This window comes from Apodemus sylvaticus, chromosome 4, assembly GCF_947179515.1.
Source record: "Apodemus sylvaticus chromosome 4, mApoSyl1.1, whole genome shotgun sequence".
Taxonomy (NCBI): domain Eukaryota; kingdom Metazoa; phylum Chordata; class Mammalia; order Rodentia; family Muridae; genus Apodemus; species Apodemus sylvaticus.
The window spans coordinates 102,229,878-102,252,966 of NC_067475.1; the positions used below are offsets into that span (position 1 = coordinate 102,229,878).

Sequence of the window (23,089 nt, forward strand, 5' to 3'; positions counted from 1 at the left end):
AGTTCTTCATGTGTTTATTGCCTTTACTGTTTGGGTTTGTGTGAAATGATGTGTCTAGTCACTTAATTCCTTTTTCTCTATCGTTGTAGGGAAGGGTATTGAGACAGGGTTGTACTTTAACAAGTGAGGCTGGCCTCTAAACAGGCATGAACTGGATCCTGGTGTCGCGGCCTCTTGGGCTCTAGGATTACAGATGTGCGGCACCAGGCCTGGCTCAGCTCTCCTTTCCTTTGAAGGTTTTTAGAGTCTTTTCGGTTCTTTACTGGTTCTTTGCCACTTATGCATTTTGTACATCTAGTATTGCAGAATTCAGCATGTTCTCGCTGTGTATGCCTGGGTAAAACATGTGTTCCCAAGCCTCTTGAAATCTACTCTAAAGTGTTTGTATCCTCTAATAGTTTTATATTTAGATATAAATATAAAGCTTGCTTTTATGAATGAGTCTGACAATAGGGTGATTGGAAGTTCATTTTTCTATAAACTAATTTAAAGACAAATAGCAGCCCAGTGATAATATTCTCTTTTCTGGAGATATTACATTTTCATACTTTTACTTCAAGACTGTGTAATATCTTTTAAACAAAATTTTGTGGGTTTTTTTCCTCCTGCATTACGCTTGTGCTGCACTTTCATGCCGGGTGTTTGTACAGGCCAGAGGAGGGCACTGGCATCTCTGGAGCTAGAGTTACAGATGGTAGTGGGCCACCGTGCTGGTGCTGGGAACTGAACCTCCTAGGGCGTGATTTAAGTAATGTGAATCTTTTGCTAGATGTATAAGCATTAAATATTCTTAGCTAGAGCTAAAGATGACATTCTTTTTGTAAAAAAAATCTATTTTATTTGCTTTTGTAGTAGGAGTGTGTGTGTGTGTGTGTGTGTGTGTGTGTGTGTGTGTGTGTGTGTCACGCGCGTGCGCAATTCTATATAGTCAAATCTCTCCATCCTCTTTCAGGGATGAACTCAGTCATTACTTTAGTAGTGACTGCTACCTGCAACACAAATTCTTGTTTAGTGATTTTTATATCCAGCAAGTTTGATCAACTATTTTACTAATTCTGGAGGTCTGTCTCTATATAGATGGTTATTTCATCATTTGAGGAGGATAGGGTTAAGTTAAGAGCACTAGCTATTCTTCCAAAAGACCCAGGTCCAATTCCCAATATGGTAGGCCACAACCATCTGTAACTATAGTTCCAGAGAATTCAGTACCCTCCCCTGACCTCCCTGAGCACTAGGCATGGATGCTTTGCACAAACGCACATGCAGGCAAAGCATTCACACACATAAAAAATAAAATTTGTAAAAGATAAATTCCATTTAAAATGCAGTTAAAGGGCTCACACACAGAGAAGGTGAATGGTTTCTGAGTTGCTGAGAGTGCCAGTGTAAAGCACAAAGCGCGGGAGGCACGTTTCCACTGGAGAACCAAACCGAGGTTGAGGAACAGGGCCGCAGGGGCTCTGCACTGCAAACCCTGTTTTCTACATCTTTTGTACCATATCTACATCTCCCCTTTTAACTTAATAAACATGTGGAGCTGGGTGGCACAGAGGTTAGAAGCACTCATTGGTCTTCCAGAGGACTTGGTTGGGTTTGAGTGCCGGTGCCTATGTGGCCGATCAAAACCACCTACATCACCAGTTCTAGAGGATCTGGTACCCTCCCTTACCTCTTCACTGCTCATGTGTTGCATAGATGTTCATGAGGGAAGAACAGCCATGCACACAAGGTCTAAATAAAACTTTACAACAATTTTAAATTTAAAACAGTAAATAATTTGTTTCTAATTTTAGAAGGGGAAGAAATACAAAACTCAAAAGCTTGACTGATTTAAGTGTCTAAACTCTTAGTCTGTTAATAAATGGCAATTTTGAAAAGGAATAATGAAGCCTGTGCAGAATTATAGCTCAAATGTTGCCTCAGTATCCTTAGTAAGGAAAAATATTGTTCCAAAAGAAGATAAAAAAGAAAATGAAAACACTAAGGAAAAAGAGACTGAGCATTCATTGCTCAATTCCCAGTGGAGGAAATACAAATGGCCAATAAACACATGACGATATGCGTCCTCACTTTGGTCCAAGGAAGTACCTACGCCAAACAGTAATGAGATACGGTTTTCCACTGGTCAAATTAGCCAAAATTAAAAAATACTTTGTTCTTGCAAAATCACAATAAAAAGATTATATTGTCACCCAGATGATGAGAGCTTAAACTAGTTAGATATTTCTGGAAGGGAGTTTAGTAGTATGTACTAGGGGCCTCAAAATTATTTCTGTCCTTTGCCTCAGAGAATTACTCTTCTGGAGGAAAAAATAATGGGCTATAGATGATCACAATGTGGATACGGTTTTGCCCCCATTATAACAATAAAAATAATGTTAGGAGTGAAAACTCCCGGTTGGCTCCCTCAGTACGGTCATCCAAATGCTTGCCTACCCTGGAAGCCTCCAGTTCTGTGAGATTCCCATTGTGGTATTCAGTCAGGCCATTTTCCAACTCAAAGCAACACGCGTTTCTGTTGTGGTTGTTTGTTTTTTCACATTTAGAAATGTTAAGGCATCATATTTTTTCTTCGTAAAGATGATGAAGTACATGGAAGATAGTAAAGACAGGAGAGAATGTGGCTGGTGAAAGCTAGCTTGGGCTTGGTACTTATTTGAGTTAAAGAAGACAGAAATGAAACACTGTGTTCTACTGGACTCTGAGAAAAAGCTGATAGGGAAAATTGTAAAGCAACTCAAATTTTTTCCATACACGTATCTGAAGCATCACTGTGAAAAGTAGCGTCTGTCCTGCAGTAACTTGAAACTGAAATGTTCTGAAGCATGTCCTTGCTGACCTGTGAATGATCCGGCTCCTCCAGGAGCTGCACCCTCCTTCTTGTTAGTGATACTGGACCTTGTGTGTATCTCCTGCCTCTTCTACAAGAGGAAGGCCAACTGTAATGGACTTTACAGTCTCACTCCTTAGTACCCAGTGACATCATCATTTCCAATATAACTCAGTACTGCTTCCTTTAATGGACAGCCTTCTAGAGTACTTACTAACTTAAAGTTGTTTTTTTTTTTTTGTCCTAAATAGGATTACCAAACTAATAACAATGACCAGGCGGTGGTGGAAATCTGTATCACAAGAATTACAACAGCCATCAGAGAGACAGAATCCATTGAAAAGCATGCCAGGGCCCTGGTGGGACTGTGGGATTCCTGCTTGGAACACAACCTGCGACCTGTAGGGAAAGATGAAGACACTCCGCATGCAAAAATTGCCTCTGATATCATGAGTTGCATCTTACAGGTATGTCAGTGTGCGACAGCGGGCAATTGGAGACTGAGTTGGCAGCTTATGTGAACACATGATGTCTCTGAACTGAGAGGCATTTTTTTTGTGCCTGTTAGATATTGTAAAAAGACAACCACAAACCACTGGTGGCTAAAGCAGCAGGTTGCTAACTAATCAACTGAGAAAATGCTACCGAGTCCCTGCTCCATGTGAACTATGCTGTAAAGAACTCAAAATAATACAGCAACAAACTTGAGAGCATGCTTGAGGGGGCCAAAGGAAGAAGGTGGGTGTCCTCAGTCAAGTCCGACTTCATCATGAGATGGTCTCTCACAGTCCGGAGGTGAGCATTGCAGGCACAGTTAGCCCTGCTCAGCTTTTTATGTGGATGCTAGGAGCTTGAGGTCAGGTTCTCACGCTTGCACTCCGAGGGCTCCTGTCTACTGAGCCGTCTCTCCCAGCCAACTTGTTTTTAAGTCTATGTCACTATACCATGAATATCCACCTGTTTGTTCTGCAGATGAGAAACTGCCATTTTCATTCCCTTAAGTCTCTACTTTGCCCTTTGTAAACTAAAGGTAATTATCAATGCCTATTGTTCGGAGCTGTGAGACATAGAGGTGACATGGCCTGTGAAGAGCTTGCCTGTGACAATTGCAGTTCAGTCAGTGATCGGTAAGCACAGTGGTCTGTAACCTGCAAATAAATCCACGGTCTTGTAGGTCAATAGAAACAGGTATCCAGCTAACTCCAGGTAGGACACAAAAATGTTAAAATCTACTGCAGACTGGTGGATGCACATAAAGAAAGTTCGTCATTACAAAAGCTTTCTGGATGTGGTGTAGACCTGAAGTGGAACTCCTGACTCAAAGCATAACTTACCTGAAGCTAGGAGCTTCCAAGTTGCTATATAGATTCAGTCATTACCCATCTCCCAGAAAAACCACGAAAGGAAAGAAACATGAGACATTCTGCTTTCTAAAATAAAGACACACTCAGAGAGGGCAGGCGAGGATGAAAATGTGGCACAGGTATTCTAACAGCTGGAAAAGTCAATGCACTAGAATGTAACTCCAGAGAACTGACAGAAGTCCAGAACCAGTACGTAGTGTGTTTGTTTTTTTCCAGTGCCTAGGTTTAACCTCATCTATGAAGCAGTACAATCACCCTTCCCCACCTAGCTTGCTGAGCAGACCTGACGTCATAGTTAATCATCTTTGCATTATCTGCAATCTCACCTCAGCCACCACTGTGGGAGAACCAGTGAATGAAATAATCCAAAATAGCTGGCAATGGGTACAAAAGTGGCCAGAAGTAACCCACAAGTCAGGAAATACAGATCTCTCTGCATTGTAAAAGAACCAGCCTGCATGATTGTACACACACAGCTCGTGTGGGCTTTCCCCAGTCAGTACTGTGGGACAGCTTTGAGCACAAAGGACCTAGAACAGCTCAGAGTATTTCCTTCAGAATTCTTCTGGGGGAGGCTGGATTTTATAAAGCTAGAGGTTTACTCAACAAGCAATCCCCTTTCTGTCATGAATTTACCTATAGGGTGATCTTGGGCAAATTAACACTTATGTGCCTTTATTGCCTCATCTATAAAGTGCAGATTATAGAAGTAATTGCCTTGTGGGTTTGTTTTAATGAGTAAATAACCAGATGCTACATAAATAAAAAAATGTTCCAGATATGGGAAATATCATGTGATCATTAACCCCAGTTAGTAGTATCATCTGCAGGAGACTATAATATACAGCGCATCGCTCTCCTTTATTATTATTTTGCCTGTGTATTCGGTATGCATGTGGAGGCCAGTAGTGGACACTTGGTGTCTTCTTCCATTGCTTTTCACTTTATTTATTGAGGCAGGATCTCCGGATGAAACCAGAGCTAACAAGCTTGCCCCCCCTCTCCACGTCCAAGTTCTGGGATAGTAGGTAGGCCATCACACCTACCCAGCTTTCATGGGCGTTTTGGGAACCCTAACTAGGGTCCTCATACTTGTGTGACAAGTGCTTTATCACCATGACCCCACCCAGCATTTAACTCTTTACAACAAACTATTTATTCAGTAATTGCATTGGGCATTGTTTGCCTGTCTCTTCCCTCCCCAGATTGTGTTTTGTTTTGTTCACTGAGCTAGTCCCACCACCTAAAGTAGCACTTGGCAGCAGTAGGTACACTCAAGTGATATTTACTGAATGAGTAATGTATGGGCTTGGGAATAGATACTATTCTGTGGCTTGCTGAGCAACCATAGTTCTGTCCAGTAGGCTTTTGGATGCTGTCCTTGGACAGGAGAATGAAATGGGCCGGGTGGGACAACCCACAGACCTTCTCTCTTCTCACTTGTCAGGAAACCCACTGGGAAAACCAGATGAATGTGTCAGTTAGATTCCCAGATGGCTACACTTGCAGGAATCAAGCCTTCTGCTGCCCGCTTGATGAGGCTGGGTGACTGTCCAGGGAGCCCCATTTTAATACCTGAAGCAGGACATCTCTAGAGATTGTTGCTTTTCTACGGCTCCAGCTGAATTCAGCACCTGAGAGCAAAGCAATGTCTCGGTGGCTATCGCCCTGCATCTGTATCGCTTCTCCTTTGCTTTATTCTTGCCAGTTTTAAAACACTGGCAAGGGTTCCCAAGCTGCATTTTCAAAAGGAAAATCTCCACCAAGAGCTCAAATGGTGCCAATCAAGCTGAGAAACAGAATCCTTGGCGTTGTGGAACAAGTCCCCCTTGTTCCACGTCTCCGGCGAGCTGTAGCAGATCTCGGGAGTACGTTCATTTGCACAACGCAGTGACCTCCATTTGTCCCCCGGCTCTGGCCTTGTAAGGTAATATTCACACTAGCCTGCTCCAGTCGATGCTGAGGGCCAAACTTTGTCATAGGCTGTGGCATTATCAGCTGCTGTTAATGCTGGCTGACTTGTTGGAGAATGGTGACCACTGGACTGTTCTCAGCCTGTATCCCATTAGCAGCTCTGTGATACAAATAACTCTAAAGATAAAAATGACTTGCTGTGCCCGGATCTGCTGCCTTAGATGCCTTTGAAATGGAGCCCAGCCATTGAGCAGAAGTTGTTTGTTATCTGTTAGGTCCGTGGGATTTTTCTTTGACAGTGTCATCCTGGCCCCAGACCCTTACACACACCCTGCCGTCTCTTGTCAGCAGTGCCTGTGGCTTTTGATATGGGAGGGGCTGTCTAGACACAGTTTTGAGATGGAGTGCCTTCAGTGGTGATCTCTGAGGACTTACATGAACTGTTTGCTCTTTGCTTAATGTTTTACTTTTTGTTTCATTTGAAAGATTTCCAAATTATATGTGTGAGGAGAAGGCACAAAAATTGAGTGTGTTGAAGTTTAGTTTCTTTTTGTTTTTTCATGATGACATTATACACTTGTGGGGAGGATCTTCTGTTTTTGTACTGGTTCCCCACTTCAGAGGCATCATAAAAAGAATACAATCTGATTAGTTAAGAAGGCCTGTCCTTTCATTGCTGCTGCCAAGGGCTAGCTCACTCCAGATTTTAAAACAGAATCTAACGATTTCCATCAATCCAATCCCTCTCTGTGTCTGTGCTCACAGTTAGCAAGGCCCCTTCCTGAGACCACTGGCTTCAGTTTTTCAAGTTACAGATAAATATGCTTAAGACCGGACTGGTGAGATGTATCAGTGGGTAAGAGCACTGACTGTTCTCCCAAAGGTCCTGAGTTCAAATTCCAGCAACCACATGGTGGCTCACAACCATCCGTAATGAGATCTGCCACCCTCTTCTGATGTGTCTAAAGACAACTACAGTGTGCTTACATATAATAATAAAATAAATCTTTGGGCCAGAGCAAGCAGAGGCTGAGCTAGCAAGATTAACTGGTGCGAGTGGGCTGACGGGAGTGAGCAGACAGACCAGAGCAAGCAGAGGTCCTAAATTCAGTTCCCAGAAACCACATGAAGGCTCACAACCATCTGGACAGCTGCAGTGTACTCATATACATACAACAAACAAATAAATAAATCTTTAAATATGTATACGTATATGCTTAAGATGATGGTACACACCTTTAATCCCAGGACTAAACCAGAAGTAGGCAAGTCTCTCTGAGTTTGGGGCCAGCATGGTCTATGTAATGGTCAAAGCCAGCCAGAGCTACATAGTGAGACTTCATCTTAATTAATTAGTTAACTAATTATCAGTTAATTAAAAAGTGCCTGAAGATCTAATCCTTTAATGGAAGACAAGTTCCTTTCTACTTCCAACTTACTCTTGACAAAAGACTCGGTGTATGTATAGTACCTTTGACCTGGTGTTTGTTTTTAAAAGTTCCCAATGCTAGACTTTGACCACTCAGGATAAGGACAAAATATGGAAGTTTAATTGTCAGAAACCTCCATGTAATGGAGAGATTGGATGACTATAAATATAGCCTAAGAGAAGATGGGGGTTGGGGTAGAATCCAGGGCTGTAGCAGAAGTAACTTGAATGTGAATCTAAAGAAGCAGCAATGTAGGGTAATCGAGACAAGTGAAAAACAACGAATTAACCTTGCTGAACACATGAAGAGTGTATTAACAAAAGGAAGATGGATGAATATTTTGGCACATGTACTCAACTGTTACTCAGAGTAGGTATTAGAGACTGATGGATGGACTGTTCTATCATCACGGAGATTTAGTTCTGAATATGTGTGTTATTTTAACCAGGTTCTACCATGCTCATGATGGCGTACACCTCAGTATCTCTTTGAGCTCACCTGATCTTTTGCTGATGAGTGAAGACTAGTTTCCTGCCTGGCTTCTTGGTACCTTGATAGTGTGGGAGGGATGTTCTGATCTTACCAAAGAAAGTCTCAACTATAGATAAGTCTCTTGGCTTCACTATTGCAGATCAACCTTCTAGAACTCCTTAGGTGTGAGTTGGCCTCAGTAGATCCAAGCAGTTCTAAGGGGGTGAGTGCCAGGCCCAGGAGAAAGGAGAAGCTTATCTTCCAGGGAGGCTGCACAACCTCCCACATCTCACCAATCAGGCCCACATATGCTTAGGGTGAGGAGAGAAGGCAGACCAAGATATTCAGATAAGCCATCTGAGGAGGATCAAGGCAGGCCATGGTCCTGACTGCATATGTAGAAAATAGATGGAATACAGGAATTAGTTAGAATGTATCAGACATTTTGTTTGTTTGATCATTTGTTCCTGGTAACTAAGAAAACAGAAATGTTTCAGCAAAAGATATTTAATTTAGCGTGTTTAGAAAAGTGTAGGAATAGAGGTGGGTTGGGCACACCCTATATCATGGAGGGCAAATGCTTTCAACCGAACCTAATCTCCCCCAGCTTGCTTCTCCAGCCCCATGTTTCCTCAAGTATCATCCGAGTTCTCTTCTACTTACTGAAGTCACATGATAGTGGCACCCAGAGACTCTTAGCACCTTGAATCCAGCAGGAAAATCACAATCACAGATCTCTTTGAAGAATCCAGAATTAAATTCTGTGAAGTGCTTATTCTTGAAGCACCATTTAGATCAGGGAAATGTTCTCTGTCTTTCTCTCTGTTAGGCTGGGTCACTCCACACTTTTGAGACCCAGGGTAGAAATGCCAGTCATTAGAAAAGCTGGAAAGATCCTCAAAAGAATTAATAAATATTCTCAAACAAACAACAACAACAACAACAAAAAAAAAAAAAAAACAAAGAAAAGCAGACTGTTCAACAGGGTTTAGTGTGAATGAGATCTGGCGTGGAAGGGAAACCACATCAAAACACTTCCTGTGACTTCAGGATTGGGATAGGTTTTGGACTCAATACGGAGATTTGAGTGTTCCAAAACTATGACTCCCAACTCACTAACCTGAGTGCCTCAGCTACCCTGTAACAGTTCTTTTCCTTCCTCCTGGCACTGGCACCGTCTGCCATTGTGGTACAGTTGGCTGACTTGTGCCCACCAGTTCATGTCATGGTCACTCATAAAATCCTAAAAAGGTGGTGTATGGATATGCACAGAATATTCAACCCTCTACTCATCACTTAAAATCTACCTGAACATGGAATGTGTAGGACTGGGGCCTCTTTTTCAGAGGAACTCATTCATGTCTTGATGACACCTCAGTGAGCCAGGCTGTGTGGATGGTCCCCGATCAAAATTAATTTGAATGACAGTGAGCAAGTTTTCAGAAGTTTGCTCAATTTCTGCATCCTTACTTGGGACGCATCCTTTCAAATCCTTTGTCTGTTTTCTCCTTTGGCCCTGTGCCTTTTTGATTGACTGAAGTTTGTCTGTATATATTCTGCTTATGGCTAGACCTCTGTTAAATAAACGGGTCACACATTTTATCCATCTCTTAGATTATCTTTCCATTCCTCAGAATATCACTGGACTAGATGTTGTTATTTTTATCCACTTTACATTCCCTTTTTTATGGTAATATTTTAGTTAGATTTGAGGAGCCGCTCACTGTCCCAAAGCCACTGGGGACAATGACCGTGTTCCTCACTCACTATTACTTTGTGTTTTACTGTTAGATATGCAGTTTGTCTGGAATTTGTTTTGTTTTGGTTGGTATAAGGGTCAAGACACCGTCTTCTCCCATTTAGTATCCTCTCTGATCCAACTGCCCCATGTCTAAGATATCACAATGGCGCTCAGAGACACTGCAGCAGCGTGGCAGTCCTGGCCTCATGTTCCTCCTTTGATCTTTATTATAGGGTTTGTGCTAAGTGAAATTCTAAATTCCATACTGCCTAAGGACATAACGTTCCTGTTAAGCTACTAAAGATACTTCGAGAATGAAAATGGTTCTGGACTAACCCTGTTCCAGACAAAATGTAGGCTCACCTGCTGTGACAAAGTCCAGTCAGTTAAGCTGTGCAGGGCATTTTTTATCTTTCAGCAAACAATTCAGAAATGTCAGTCTAGAGCAAATGTGGAAGCCCCTCCTCCCCTTTTCTCTGTACTACACAGAGTTTCTAACTCATGGTCATGGATAGCTGCCTCAGTCCCTGTTACCAAGTCCTTGTTCCAACGAGATGTAAAGAGGAAACTGAGTAGAGAGCTAAGTCACATCAGCTAATAGTAGCCTCGGAGCTGAGCATGCTAAGCTTTCCTTATTGCTTTGCACGCAGCCACAGCTGATTGCAGGGAAGGTGGGACATGCTGTGTACAGTCTTGTGGCTATCCCCACCAGAAACCCAGAAACTGATTACTAAAGAAAAAGGACATTCACACTTACTGATGGAGTGTCTATCCCACCACCCTTGCCCACCATCCCTGGCCTCCCGTTAATGAGCGTAATCTGATGCAGATTAAACCCAGACAGTTGCTCAGTGTGCCCCCCTGTTTGGAGGGCAGTCATTACTTGACCTTCTCTTCAAGGTCATTGGTCCTTTAGCAGCCTGGAAAGTCTTCTTGTGCCAGTCAGTTGATGTTGTGTCTGCCGTGAGACCTATTTGTCAGAGACTGGTAGAAGGGAAAATGTGATGACAGTCACCATTACAGAGGATCTAGAGAGTTGGGTGACATCCCTGTGTTCAGCCAGCAAGGGGGTGGCAAAGCCCGGGGTGGAATCCAGAGTCTGCTTTCTGTCACATGCCCTCCCCACCACATTGTGTTCTCTGTGACAGCCATCCCACATATCCACATTGTCTTGCTTCTTCTTTCCTACGTCCCACTCCTGTATGTATGGTGTATGCACGTGTACATGTTTGTACATGTCTGTGTGTCTGTATGTCTCTGTGTGTGCCTGCATGTGGAGGCCAGAGGTTGATGTTGGGTGTCTTCCTCTGTTGCTGTGCCCTTATATTTGGAGACTGGGACTCTGACTAACTCTGACTTTGACAAGATTAACAAACCAACAAGCCCTGAAGATCATCCTGTGTCTGCCTTCCCAGTGCTGGGATTTCTAGCACATGACATCATGTTCAGCTTTTTACATGGGTGACAGGCAGTGGCCATCTCTCAGCCCTAGTACATTTTATTCATTCATTATACAGTCCATCATGAGGACCTACCAAAGCCTAGAATTGTTGGAAGTAGTAGAAAGCAGAACCTATGGGTGGAATGTGAAGTGCATTTCACACAGGAAAAGATCAACCCCTTTTATTTATAATAAAATAATAATAAAATAATTATTTATAATTATTTATTTATAATAAAAGGATGCAAAGTCAGCTCTCAAACACATTGCATATATATAGCTCTGCTCTTAGTCTAAGTGCTATGAAGAGTGATATATATAATATATATTATATGTATTATATATGTATATATATATTCATCTATAATTATTTCTAATGGTGTAACTAAGTACCAATGTCAGCATTTATGAGAAATATAAAGTAAGTCACAAAATAAATAAGAATAGAGTTATTTTAAGACCTAGAATGCCTTCAGGTTTTAGTCTCATGTTTATTTTTTCTTTAAGTATCATTAGTTAAAAATTTAGCATTTTTTAATTGACACATAGTAGTGTTCGATGTATGTGAATGCAGTGTGTTTCTGCCAATACTTGTACTGTGAAATCAGCATTTCCTCCCCTTGAACTTTTATCACTTCGCCTGCCAAGCTTTAAATACTAGCATTGTCCTATACAAATGTTTTTGCTACCCATTATCTGATCTCCTTCAATCCCCTTCCAGACTGTTTATACAAAATCACCTTTTTAGCTACACTTGTGAGAAGATGTAGTATTTGTATTTCCACAACTAGCTAATTACACTTACAGTGCTCTCCACTTTTATTCATGTTCTTAAAAGTTATTTCATGGGCTGGAGAGATGGCTGAGCATGTAAGAGCACTGACTGCTCTTCCAGAGGTCCTGAGTTCAAATCCTGGCCACCACAGGATGGCTCACAACCATCTGTGATGGCGTATGATGCCCCCTTCTGGTGTGTATGAAGAGTGACAGTGTACTTACATACCATAAAATAAATAAATCTTTAAAAAATATTTCATTCTTTTTTATGAGTGAATAATAGTTTTGTGTGTGTGTGTGTGTGTGTGTGTGTGTGTGTGTGTGTGTATCTCACATTTTATGCATCCATCCATCCTTGGTTAGTTCTAAAAAAGAACTTCAAGCTTGTCAATATTCCTTTGGTTGTTTTTCTCAAATATAAATCCGATGATCTAGTTCTCCCTTTGATCCCTGGTTACCCTTGGGATTAGTTTCAAATGCACCAGCCTCCCAGTATATACGTGCCCACTGGCCTTTCCAGTTCCTGTCGATTTTCCCACCTAGTACACTACAACCATACATAGTTGCCCACAGTCCCCTAGGTACACCATGTTCCCCCTCACCTCCGTGCTTCCCACAGTGACTCTTTCTACTCCAGTCTTTGCCTCACTATTTCACAACTATCCCCAACTTATCCCTTCAGTCTCAGCTAAGGCATCCATTTCTCTAGAAGTCTTTCTTGACACTTCCTGGCTGGATGTGTTCTCCTTAGCACCCTGCCCCTTACAGGCCCCCACCTTTCACTCATGCTATCGACTGCCCCTAAGCCTTCCTCTACCACCAAGGGGGGCACATGCAGTGTAGCCAGGGCAGGGCCTGTGTTTTCACAGCTGTACTCTAGCAGCCCTGTGAATATTTTTGAGGTGAATGAATAATGAACAAACAATGAGTTGCTTGTTTGTTGCCTTCTTATATTTCCTCAGAATTACAACCGGACCCCTGTGATGGTCTTAGCTGTCCCCATCGCAGTGAAATTCCTCCACAGAGGCAGCAAGGAGCTGTGTAGGAACATGTCCAACTACCTGTCCCTGGCTGCCATCACCAAGGCCGATCTGCTGGCTGACCACACTGAAGGGATAGTAAAGAGCATACTCCAAGGTACAGTGCAAGAACTGAGCTGGGGACGTGTTTAACAGAAATCTGACGAACTGCTTAATGGTTCCTATGAGTACAGCCTAGCACACAGAGGGACGAGTTCAATTTTTTTCTTGCTGCTAGATGCTATAATGTCTCCTGGGCTGGCTGAGTCAGCCTCTTCTTTACCTGATGAATAGAACGAGGTACTGATATTCACTGAGAAGGGAACTTCCTGCCAATCCTATGGTTCTCATCCAGAGTACTGTCACCCATGATTCCTGTCAAGATGTCCCGTTCCTTTTACTTTGATTTTTTTAAAAGTAAGAAGTATCTTGGGTTATATAAAATACACAGAGCCAGACATGGTGGTACACACCTTTAATTCCAACACTTGGGAAGCAGAGGCTGATGGATCTCTGTGAGTTCAAAGCACACCTTTGCTACATAGTGAGTTCCAGGACAACCTACATAGTGAGATCTTATCTCAAAACAAAACAGACATAAGATACACAGGAAAACATGTGATGGCTTCTCTAACTCAAATGACTTGAAATTGATTTAAAAGTACATTAAATACCACCAAAATAAGTAAATAAATAAGGGTGTCTTTGTTGTTACATTTGAATCAAGGGAAGCTCAAACTAATCTACACATAATATGTATATTTATTTGTTTGTTTGTTTTTGTTTCTTACCTATCTGAAACCTTGTTTTGCTTTAAAATAAAACAGAGGGCAGGTCAGATGATAATATATTAAATGATTTCATGTGCATTCAGGTATTCCCAGTCTTCACTGATAAAAATGCATGAGATTCACAGGTATTCCTGCCCATCGATTGCCTCTTAATTCAGATCCCACTGGCTCAACGTCTTGCAGAGTGCTCCTACGTTCCTAGTTTCTAGTCCCAGGTTTCTTGGAGTCTACAAGAATGTCCTGTGTGTACTCTGTGCCCAGAGTACCCAGGCTAGCTCATAGTCTAATGACCTTTTAGCCAGGCCTCCCAGCATGGTACACTGGTAGTATCCTCCCCATGGCTCTGCTTCTAAAAGGGTCCATATGGAAGCTCCCTGCTGCCCGGCCGGAATGGCGGCGGCCTCTGCCCTCCTGTGCCTACTCACCTAAAGCTTCAGGAGCCACAAGCTCTCCAACCAGGACTTCCATGTGGCAGCCTCTGGTGGGAGAACAATAATCTTTCTTACTGGTGTTACACCTTGGAAGTCGGGCCTGAAGAAGGTTGCTGACTTCTGGTGCCACTCCACTTTACTGGGTACACTCTTTCCAGATGTGTGGATCAGTGGTAAACCTCTCACCCAGGTGAGCAAGGCAAGAAGTTCAATCCCTACTGTTAAAAAAAAAATCAACACGCGCGCGCGCACACACACACAGACACAAACCACACACACACACACACACACACACACACACCCCTCTACCTCTACCACCATCACCAACAACAAAACCAAAGCATTATTTTTCATTTCTTGGCATCTAAAAGCAACTGTCCATCCATAGCCCCTGTTCCATCCTATCTTTCCATACACCCTGTCTTACTGCATTACCCATTACCACCCCATTCTCAGAATGCCTACTGCCTGCCAAGACCAAGGCATTGTCTCCACCTGGAGCTCAAGCATCAGATGTTCCTGATACTTGCGGTCTGAGTACCGTGGATGGTCGTGTTTGTTGATCAGTCTTTGCTCCCCTGGAAAGATTTGCCATTAATAACATTAGCTAGTGCTTTTGTTCCTAATTTCCTTTGGCCTTGGAGTAAAATTGCCAATTTTTACTTCACATGTGATTAAATTTGCTACACATCCAGAAAAACAATTATGCTTTTATTTTTGCCACCTTGAAAACATTTTTTTTTGAAAACAAAGTTCATAAAAGTTATAGACAGGCCAAGTATTTTAGAACTGTAGGAAGCAGACACGTGGACAATAGATTTATATGAAAAATGAATTCTCTTTTTCCAGCTGCCAGGAACTTAGCTCATGCTTTTGGAGCTTTTGAAATGTTTTTTCAATGACAAAGAGATCTTTGATACACAAAATACACTCTAAATTCATTGCAAGCATCTGAAATAAACAAATGACTTGGTTTATTTGATCCGGCGTTGTGAAAATTGCCATAAAATCAATGGTAACTTGACCTACGGTTGACTGGACCTCGGTAGTCTGGGTTTTGACTTTGAGGGCTGGCGGGACTATAAAGCCCCTCCCATGGCTCGTGTGAGTTGTACAGCAGAAGGGATTTTGAGAAATGAGTTCTTTGCTCTTCAAGGCTTCAGTTGATACTCCCCGTGAGTAGCTTTAATGAGCTCCTTGGCGCGTCTTTCTTCATTACCTGTAGTTTCTTCTCACTGTTAGACTGTCTTCTTTGATCTGTGGTATCCTCTTCTTCATTCCCAAGGACTTCTACTCTCACGAAAAGGTTAGCAGCCATCTGTTCAGTGTCAGTGCTTACAATAACATTATAGTAATAAAATCAGACAATGTTGATCACAAATCCTGTATTAATCCACTTGTGCTAACTAGATCAGTGCTACTTGTAAGACTTGCAGAGCAGAAACCCTATTATCCCGTTGTACTGGGTAGTAACACCTTAAGGAGCAGAAGACCTTGATATATGTGACTTGATGGAGTGGATAAAGAAACGGAGGAAGAGGAAGAAGACAGGAGGAGGAAGAGAAGGAGGAAAAGAGAATGAAGAAGACAAAGAAGGGAGGAGAAAGGAAAAGGAGAAGAAAGTGGGGAGAAACACAAAGAGGAAGAAGAGGAGGAAGGAAGAAGAAAAGGAGGAAGGAAAGGGTAAAAAAGAGAAGGAAGAAGAAAAATAAAAGAAAGATGTGGGAAGTGGAGCAGAGAGAAAGAAGAGGAGCAACTCTTTGTTGGTCCATGACTGGAAGCCCATGAGTAGATCTGATTTCCCATTGACTTGACTCGGACCTCAGTGGTGTTCCCAGAAGCTGTAGCTCATCATCACCCTTCTAGTGTGTTGCTTTATTTTATGTCCCACAGCGTAGGCCTTCACACCATCCAGTTCACATCATTATGAACACCAGTTACACAAAGTCCGTATCCAGTCACATTTTCTGCTTCCAGTCCAACTCTGGCAACCCGGTTCTGAACTGATCCATCCTCACTGCAGACAGACAGTGCACATCAGTTGTCTGCTGAGATCATGCGATCAGAAAAGAAAGGAGATGGCAGTGGGCTTCAGCAGACTCATGTGAGTGTGCAGTTAGGAAGCAGTGGACCTCCGAAGATGTGCAGGCAGCTGTGTGAATGAGCAGGGACTATGTGGAAGCCACCAGTCTTCACCTCGCCTTCTTTTACATGAACAGCTGACTAAGACTAACCCTGACATTTCACCCCAGAGCCACCTCTACTGCGCAATCCCAGCTCCGCTGCGTATTGGTTGTGCTTGTATCTTTGTGAGCATTGGTTTCTTCCTGTGTAAATTGAGATATTTGGACAATGGCCTAGTTAGATATATATTAGCTAAGATGGTGATGGTAACAATCATGACAGCCTGCATCTTGCTGGAGTATTTGGTTCTTGTCGTGACCTAGCTGTTTTCTCCCTGTGACCTTTCACCTTTAGCCAAAGCCTTCCTCTGGGGCCTTTCTGATGTGATGAGCTTTCAAAGCCGGAGCATCATCTCTCACAGCTCATCTCTTCTCCAGTCATAACAAGTAGGCTCCCTTTTAGTTCACTGACTCAGCCAAAGATTACTTAATTCTGAGTCACTTTGCAAGATGCACTCTGGTCCCTTCCCTGTGGGCTGACCTCTTGAATTCTGGTTTTCTTGTCAGCACATTATGCAGTGTGTAGTTCATGGCTGATCGTAATATCTAAGTTCTGTGAGAACTTGAATGAATGCCCTTCCCTGTTTCGAAGCTTAATGCAACCTTTGAGCCAGCTAGCCACACAATCGCATCTTTAATTTCCACTGCTCTCGTCTTCTGCCAGTGTCTCCAAAGTTTTCTTTAATACACACACACACACACACACACACACACACAGTTATTTTATATATTCAACAATTTCTTCAGTATTCTGGGTTTTAAGTTGATCTTTCCATGGTACTTACAGTTTTAACTTACTGTTTTCTCCCCCGAGGAATTCAGCTCAATGCTTTTCCAGGCCAAGACTTGCATTTCAATGTGTCCGCAGTTATTCCAAAGTCCTTATCAATTATAAATTTCCTGGACAATGCGACTCTTGTCTTCAAAACTCCAGCTCAGTGGGTGAGCACATGAGGCCAGGGCCTCGGTTGCTGGTGTTGTCTACCCTTACTTAGACTTGAATCATAAGTGTCCATTGTTTCTATTTTCCAAAATATATTATTTTGCAAATCAAATTCCTCACATATTTATAACTCAACTATGAGAAATCCTATGAAATGGGATTGTATATTTACCCCTAAAGGAAAATGTTTGAATAATTCTAAGCCAAGCTTTGCAACTTTTCCTTATTACCAGATAGATATGTAGTATTTACCTTAAATCTAAGTGTAAAACTTATTTTACACACATTGTTTACATTCCATTTACCTGTTTCGTATCTAATGAATTTTCATAATAAGAAGGAGAATTGTAAAAAGATCCTCTTTTGGAAGAAAAATTAAAGGTACAGAGTGTTTAACCACTAGGTACTAAGGACGTGCAAACTTAAATAACAGCAAATCAGTTTACACTGGTGTCTTTAATTCTGCCACCAGGATTAAAAAACCCTGTCCCAACAGCTCTGTTGGAAAATGTTAACAAATGATACAATGAATAGATGATTAGAATCTTGTCTTGATTTTTCCAGATAATTGATACGGAAGTATATGTTCCATCTAATTCTACAAGTCTGGTGTAGCCACAAACCAACCCCAAACAAAGAGTATTATCAGAAAGGAAAGCACACATTCGTCCTAGTCATGGACATCAGTGTTCACAGCAGGAACAAACACATTAGGAAAACAACTCTAGGGAGGCTTAGAGGAAACTATGTAACATTTACTGAGTGCAGACTAGAGCTTACCTATTGATTCATATTGTTCCTCCATATATTCTGTAACTGAGGAACTGTTGCTAACCCATTTTATAAAGTACATAATGACCCAGTTGGATTCATCGCAGGAATACAAAATAGTTTCCGGTTTGAATTACCCAAGAGTAAAACACTGAAAAGGAAGAGGATCGTGGAATGAATAAACATGTCTTAGAAGATTAAAAAGCAAGTCAAACTAGAAAATTTTGAGAACTTCCTTACCTTGATTTGGAAAAAGGTATTTGACTATTTAATAGTGAGTGAGTAGGAGCATGCCTCTAAGTCCAGGAAAAAGATGAAGATGCTACTGTGTCATTTCTATTAAGTATGACACTGGAGAGCATAGCCTAGACTGCAAAATAAATTACAATACTCATTTACAATCATACAGGAATGAAAATATTATGTATAATGATTTATACACATCACCTAGAAAACTATATAAATGACTTAATAATAAAATTACAAATCATTTGAAAGTAGTCATATAAAGTACAAAGATGTGGAGTGCTATACCATCTTCATGGATGGGAAACTGGTGTAGCAAAGATAAATTTTCAATGAATTTAGTGAAATTTTAATAAAATACGTATGGAACGTTTGACGAAATGAGACAAAATGATTTTAAAATTTATGAGTCAGATAAAGTGAGTCAGAGAGCTCAAAGAACTCTAAAGAAGGAGAATTGACTGTGAAGTCATAGCAATTCCTGAAGCATAGTAGTGCTGCAAAAAGAGAAAATACAGTGCTGTGCTGTATCAGAGAGGGCAAACACAAACCCAGGCAACGTGGAAATCCAGTATGCAGTGGGAAATCTTTGCAATAGAGAATAGACTACTCAGTAAATGGTGCCAAAATAATTGCCTATATCAAAGCATACAGAAATTAACTTCAGATAAAATAAAGACCTAAATTCAAAATGTGAAACTCCAGCTTTTTCCAGTGTTTAATTAGTAGTTAGTAACACTCTTATTTTAACAAAGGACATCTACATAATTAAACCTAGATTAAAATGATAATAATGAAAGAAAACACGTAATATAAGGTCTTTGGATTAAAACTAAATCAAAGATGTCACTGAATAGTGAATTTACATTCTGCCCAAGTTACACCATGTGTAATTTTATATCACGTAACATCAGAGGGGTTGTCCATGCTCCTGAGTAATTCTCTAGACTCATTCTTGCTGTGTGACAATGGATCTTGGTCCTTGTATCAGAAAACAGAAATGCACCCTGGGGTCAGTGTAGTGTGAGGTGCCATATCTTTCACCCATGAAACTGACAATATTATAAAAGGCTTATAAAATGTGAGTGTCTTCAGCTTCACCTGATTATTCATGGGCCCATGAGGAAGCTCTTTGCAAATAATTGACTTGTAACTCGGTGACGCTACTACGCCTGTCCCTGCTATTAAATCTGCATGCAACGTTGCCCTTTCTTTGCCTCTCTGAATCAGAGGTCAGGCTGGAAATGCACTTCTCTGTCCACAGAATTTTTAGACACTCCCCTTGCACAAGCCACAAGATGACTTTAAATGATTTGAAATTTAAGTAGAAAATCTTTGAGAAAACACACTGTTGGCCCAGCAAGAGTACAGATTCTTTTCTGACTTGCTGAAAACAACCTAGAAAAGACTGTTCAGTTAATTATGATAAATTTACCTCATTTCTTTCTCTATGTGAGACAAAATTCAAAAAATTAAATTGTGATTTGTCTAAAAAAAAAAACAAAACGGAGAAAGCTTGCTCGGCACATGCATGGCAGTAACTACTTTCCTCACGTGGCCCATGACGTTTAGCTAGATAAAATACCTGTTTAGCCCGCTGATAGCAGGTTCTTCTTCCGGTCACTAGTACCATTATTCCCACTTCTAGTTGAGTATCTGCAATGTACTAAGTTCATATTAAACTACTGGATGCAGAACCATATCCATTCACTGAATTTCATAATGCCTAGAGAATATTCAGCCATTAAACATTCGTGACAGGCACTGGAGAGATGGCTCAGTGGTTAAGAGTGCTTGCTGTGTAACCTGTGTAACCACAGTACCTGAATTTTGCATCCCAGAACCCATATAACACGCTAACCATGGTCTTTCATACACCTGTGACATCAGGAGCGTGTGAAGCAGAGACAGAGTCACACAGAGATGACACCTTACCAAAGGGAAAAGACAGAGAGTGATCCAAGGAAATGCCTGATGCCTTCCTCTGGCCTCTAGACACGCACATAGCTGTGTGCACTTGCACACAAGCATATGCATATACATATACACATATACAATCTGTGACATGATTATTGCTTTAAAAAAGGTCCAAGTTTTACTACCTCACACACAGTTAGGGGAATATTATTAGCCCTTCTTCACACATGTAGTAACAGGAACCATAGGGACACTATTATATGCCACCCATATATTTTCATCTAGTGACCCGAGTCACTGTGCACAACTATCCTTGTCTTAGTTTTAATTTAAAGGAAGGTATTCAGTGTTTCTTTGTTTTTAATATTCTTTGTAGATTTCTTTTGACAGAATAAGGAATTACTAATTTTACATTGCCACAGACAGACTGATTTTCACTGTGGAAAGAGTAAAGTTTCATTCTTTAAATTGAAATCCTATTACAAATATCCCACCTGAATATTACCATGAGGAGGAAAAGATTTAACATACCATGGTAAGATGTCTTTCCAATCATGGTTCCAGAAATGGAGAGAAAAGGACTTCCGTGTGGCCAAGAGGCTGTCTCGCTCATAGCTGGTGCCTGTCACTCTGCACCTTCAAATTTTCACCAGCAGATGTTGCTGTGAGGTAAAGAAACCCTGGCCAGCCTGGACTGTCTACATGTTGATCTTAAAACACAATAATCCAAAGGCTCATCGGCTCATCCCTTTGTGTTTATTTTTTGTTCCCTTGTTTATCTATGTTTTAGCACATGAGACGTGATTAAAATATTTTAAGAAATGTCTTATTTCAAAAGTGAGTGGATGAGCCAGAAAATACTTTTTATGTACAATATCTACTTTAAAATTCTGTTTGAGGAGGGATTTTTGTTTTGATAGATAACTTAAGAAGTGTGAGGATTACTTGCGATTAGTTGAGGGCACCTGCTCATTGGTAAGCCAATACTTGGTGGTGCCAGAATTTAAACACTGGATTTCTGACTTGAGTGCCTGTGACTTTCTTCTGCTCCTCAAACTGATGGAGCCACAAGGATCAGGAACCTGATACCTTCATAGTCATAGGAGCCAATAATAATACAAACCAATATACACTGTTGCTTTAGTTAAGGTTTTTACACTTAGTCATGCTGCTTCTTAACTGACTAAAAAACAATTTAAGAAATGTATTATGTCCTGATATATTTTTCAAAAGAACAAAAAGAGCTCCCTAGTATATTATTAGAGAATAAATTAAATAAAAATCAATCATATGATCTTATTATTTGTCAGTTTAATTGCCACTACTGTGAAGTCAATTAAGCACCAAACTATAAAATCGAGCTCTGGCATCCCATGATAGATACTTGATAATTAAATGTCCTAAATTAATACTTATAGGCCAATTGCTACTGTAACAGGCAAGAAAGACATCAACTGTGCTTTGTTCATGGACACAAATGTCTCCCTACTAATCATACATAAATACACACTAGAGTGACCAGCTGTCCCAGTTTGCCCATGGACATGGTAACTTTAATAAAGTCAGAACAGGACCAGGAAAATGAGGAAACTTAGTCACACTACATTATATCAGTAATGATATTAACCATATAGACAGTATTATGTATTAATAATACATACATTTTCATCCTAATGACTAGACTCATCTTATACAATTATTCTACTATGCCATTATATGATAATGCTCTCAATAGCATCATGGAGCATAAAACTATGTGCCATGGTGGTAAGCCAGGGGATATTTTGTTTCAACTCCACACATTGCTTATGTCTTCTTGCTGATACTCTTACATTAAGTACTGTTAGGTTTTCAGTTAGCTTCCTGAGAATTTGTTAAATATGGTTTTTTCATATGCACACTGGGTGTTTTGAAAAAAGCAAAAGGCTTTGTCTTTTTTTCTTCTAATAACTGGATCTGGATGAGATTGCAACAATCAATAACGGATTTAAAAATTTAGAGATGTATTTCTCTCTCTGTCAGAGAAGTGAAAGAGAAAGCAAGTCAGCATGCTGGCTTCATGGTCGCCAGACACCTAGGCTGCTACTCTGTGACGGTTCTCAATCTCACACTGTAACATGACAGCTGAACTTCTAGCCATTGCTACTGCATTCAAGACAGAATAGAAAGGCAAAGAAATCACATAGGCCACAATAGTTCATCAGTGAGCAGAGCTTCGCAAAGGACTACTGAGAAACGCCGATGCCTTCTTAATGACTGTGTGTACCACTAACACTAGAATTCTCTCACTTCAGAAAAGAGGTACAATTGAGATAAAGGAGAAATCACAAGACCTTAGAGGCTATCTATTCAGACTTACTGCCGTAGCACATGAAATGTCTGCATTTATAACCCAACGATGACTTTATTTTCTTCTCTTTCTTCATTGCCCTCAGTAAGTTAATTTGGTCAGCATCACCAACCCATGATAGATACTAGTCAAATGTTCTAATTATAAGATAATTAATACTTAAAGGCCAAATTTACTATAATAAGCTGGGAAAACATTAGCTATGCTTGCCCTGTGTACACAGAATGTCGCTGTGCTAGTCATGCATAAATGCATACTAGAGTGAATAATACAATGTACAGTTGATATTGTCAGCATATGCATTTGTACTAATCTTGGCTCATGTCTTCTGAGTTGTCCACACAGATCTAATGTGTACAGTCACATGTAAAGAGAGGAAAGGCATGCCTAACTCTCTAAGGTTGGGCCTAGTATTTCTTCCAGATGAGAATCCAATCAATACAGAGAATAGCTGCGTAAGAACTTAGCAT

General features: G+C 40.9%; 1 protein-coding gene across 3 annotated transcripts in view; it reads left to right on the plus strand.

Annotated features, from left to right (window-relative positions):
- Positions 1-23,089, plus strand: part of Veph1 (ventricular zone expressed PH domain containing 1) — a 228,165-nt gene that overhangs the window by 7,740 nt on the left and 197,336 nt on the right. For all 3 annotated transcript variants that reach the window (XM_052180394.1, XM_052180395.1, XM_052180396.1), the window contains exons 2-3: positions 3,082-3,297; positions 12,931-13,105. In XM_052180394.1, coding sequence (XP_052036354.1) covers positions 3,082-3,297; positions 12,931-13,105 — 391 coding nt within the window. The remainder of the gene's footprint in view (positions 1-3,081; positions 3,298-12,930; positions 13,106-23,089) is intronic.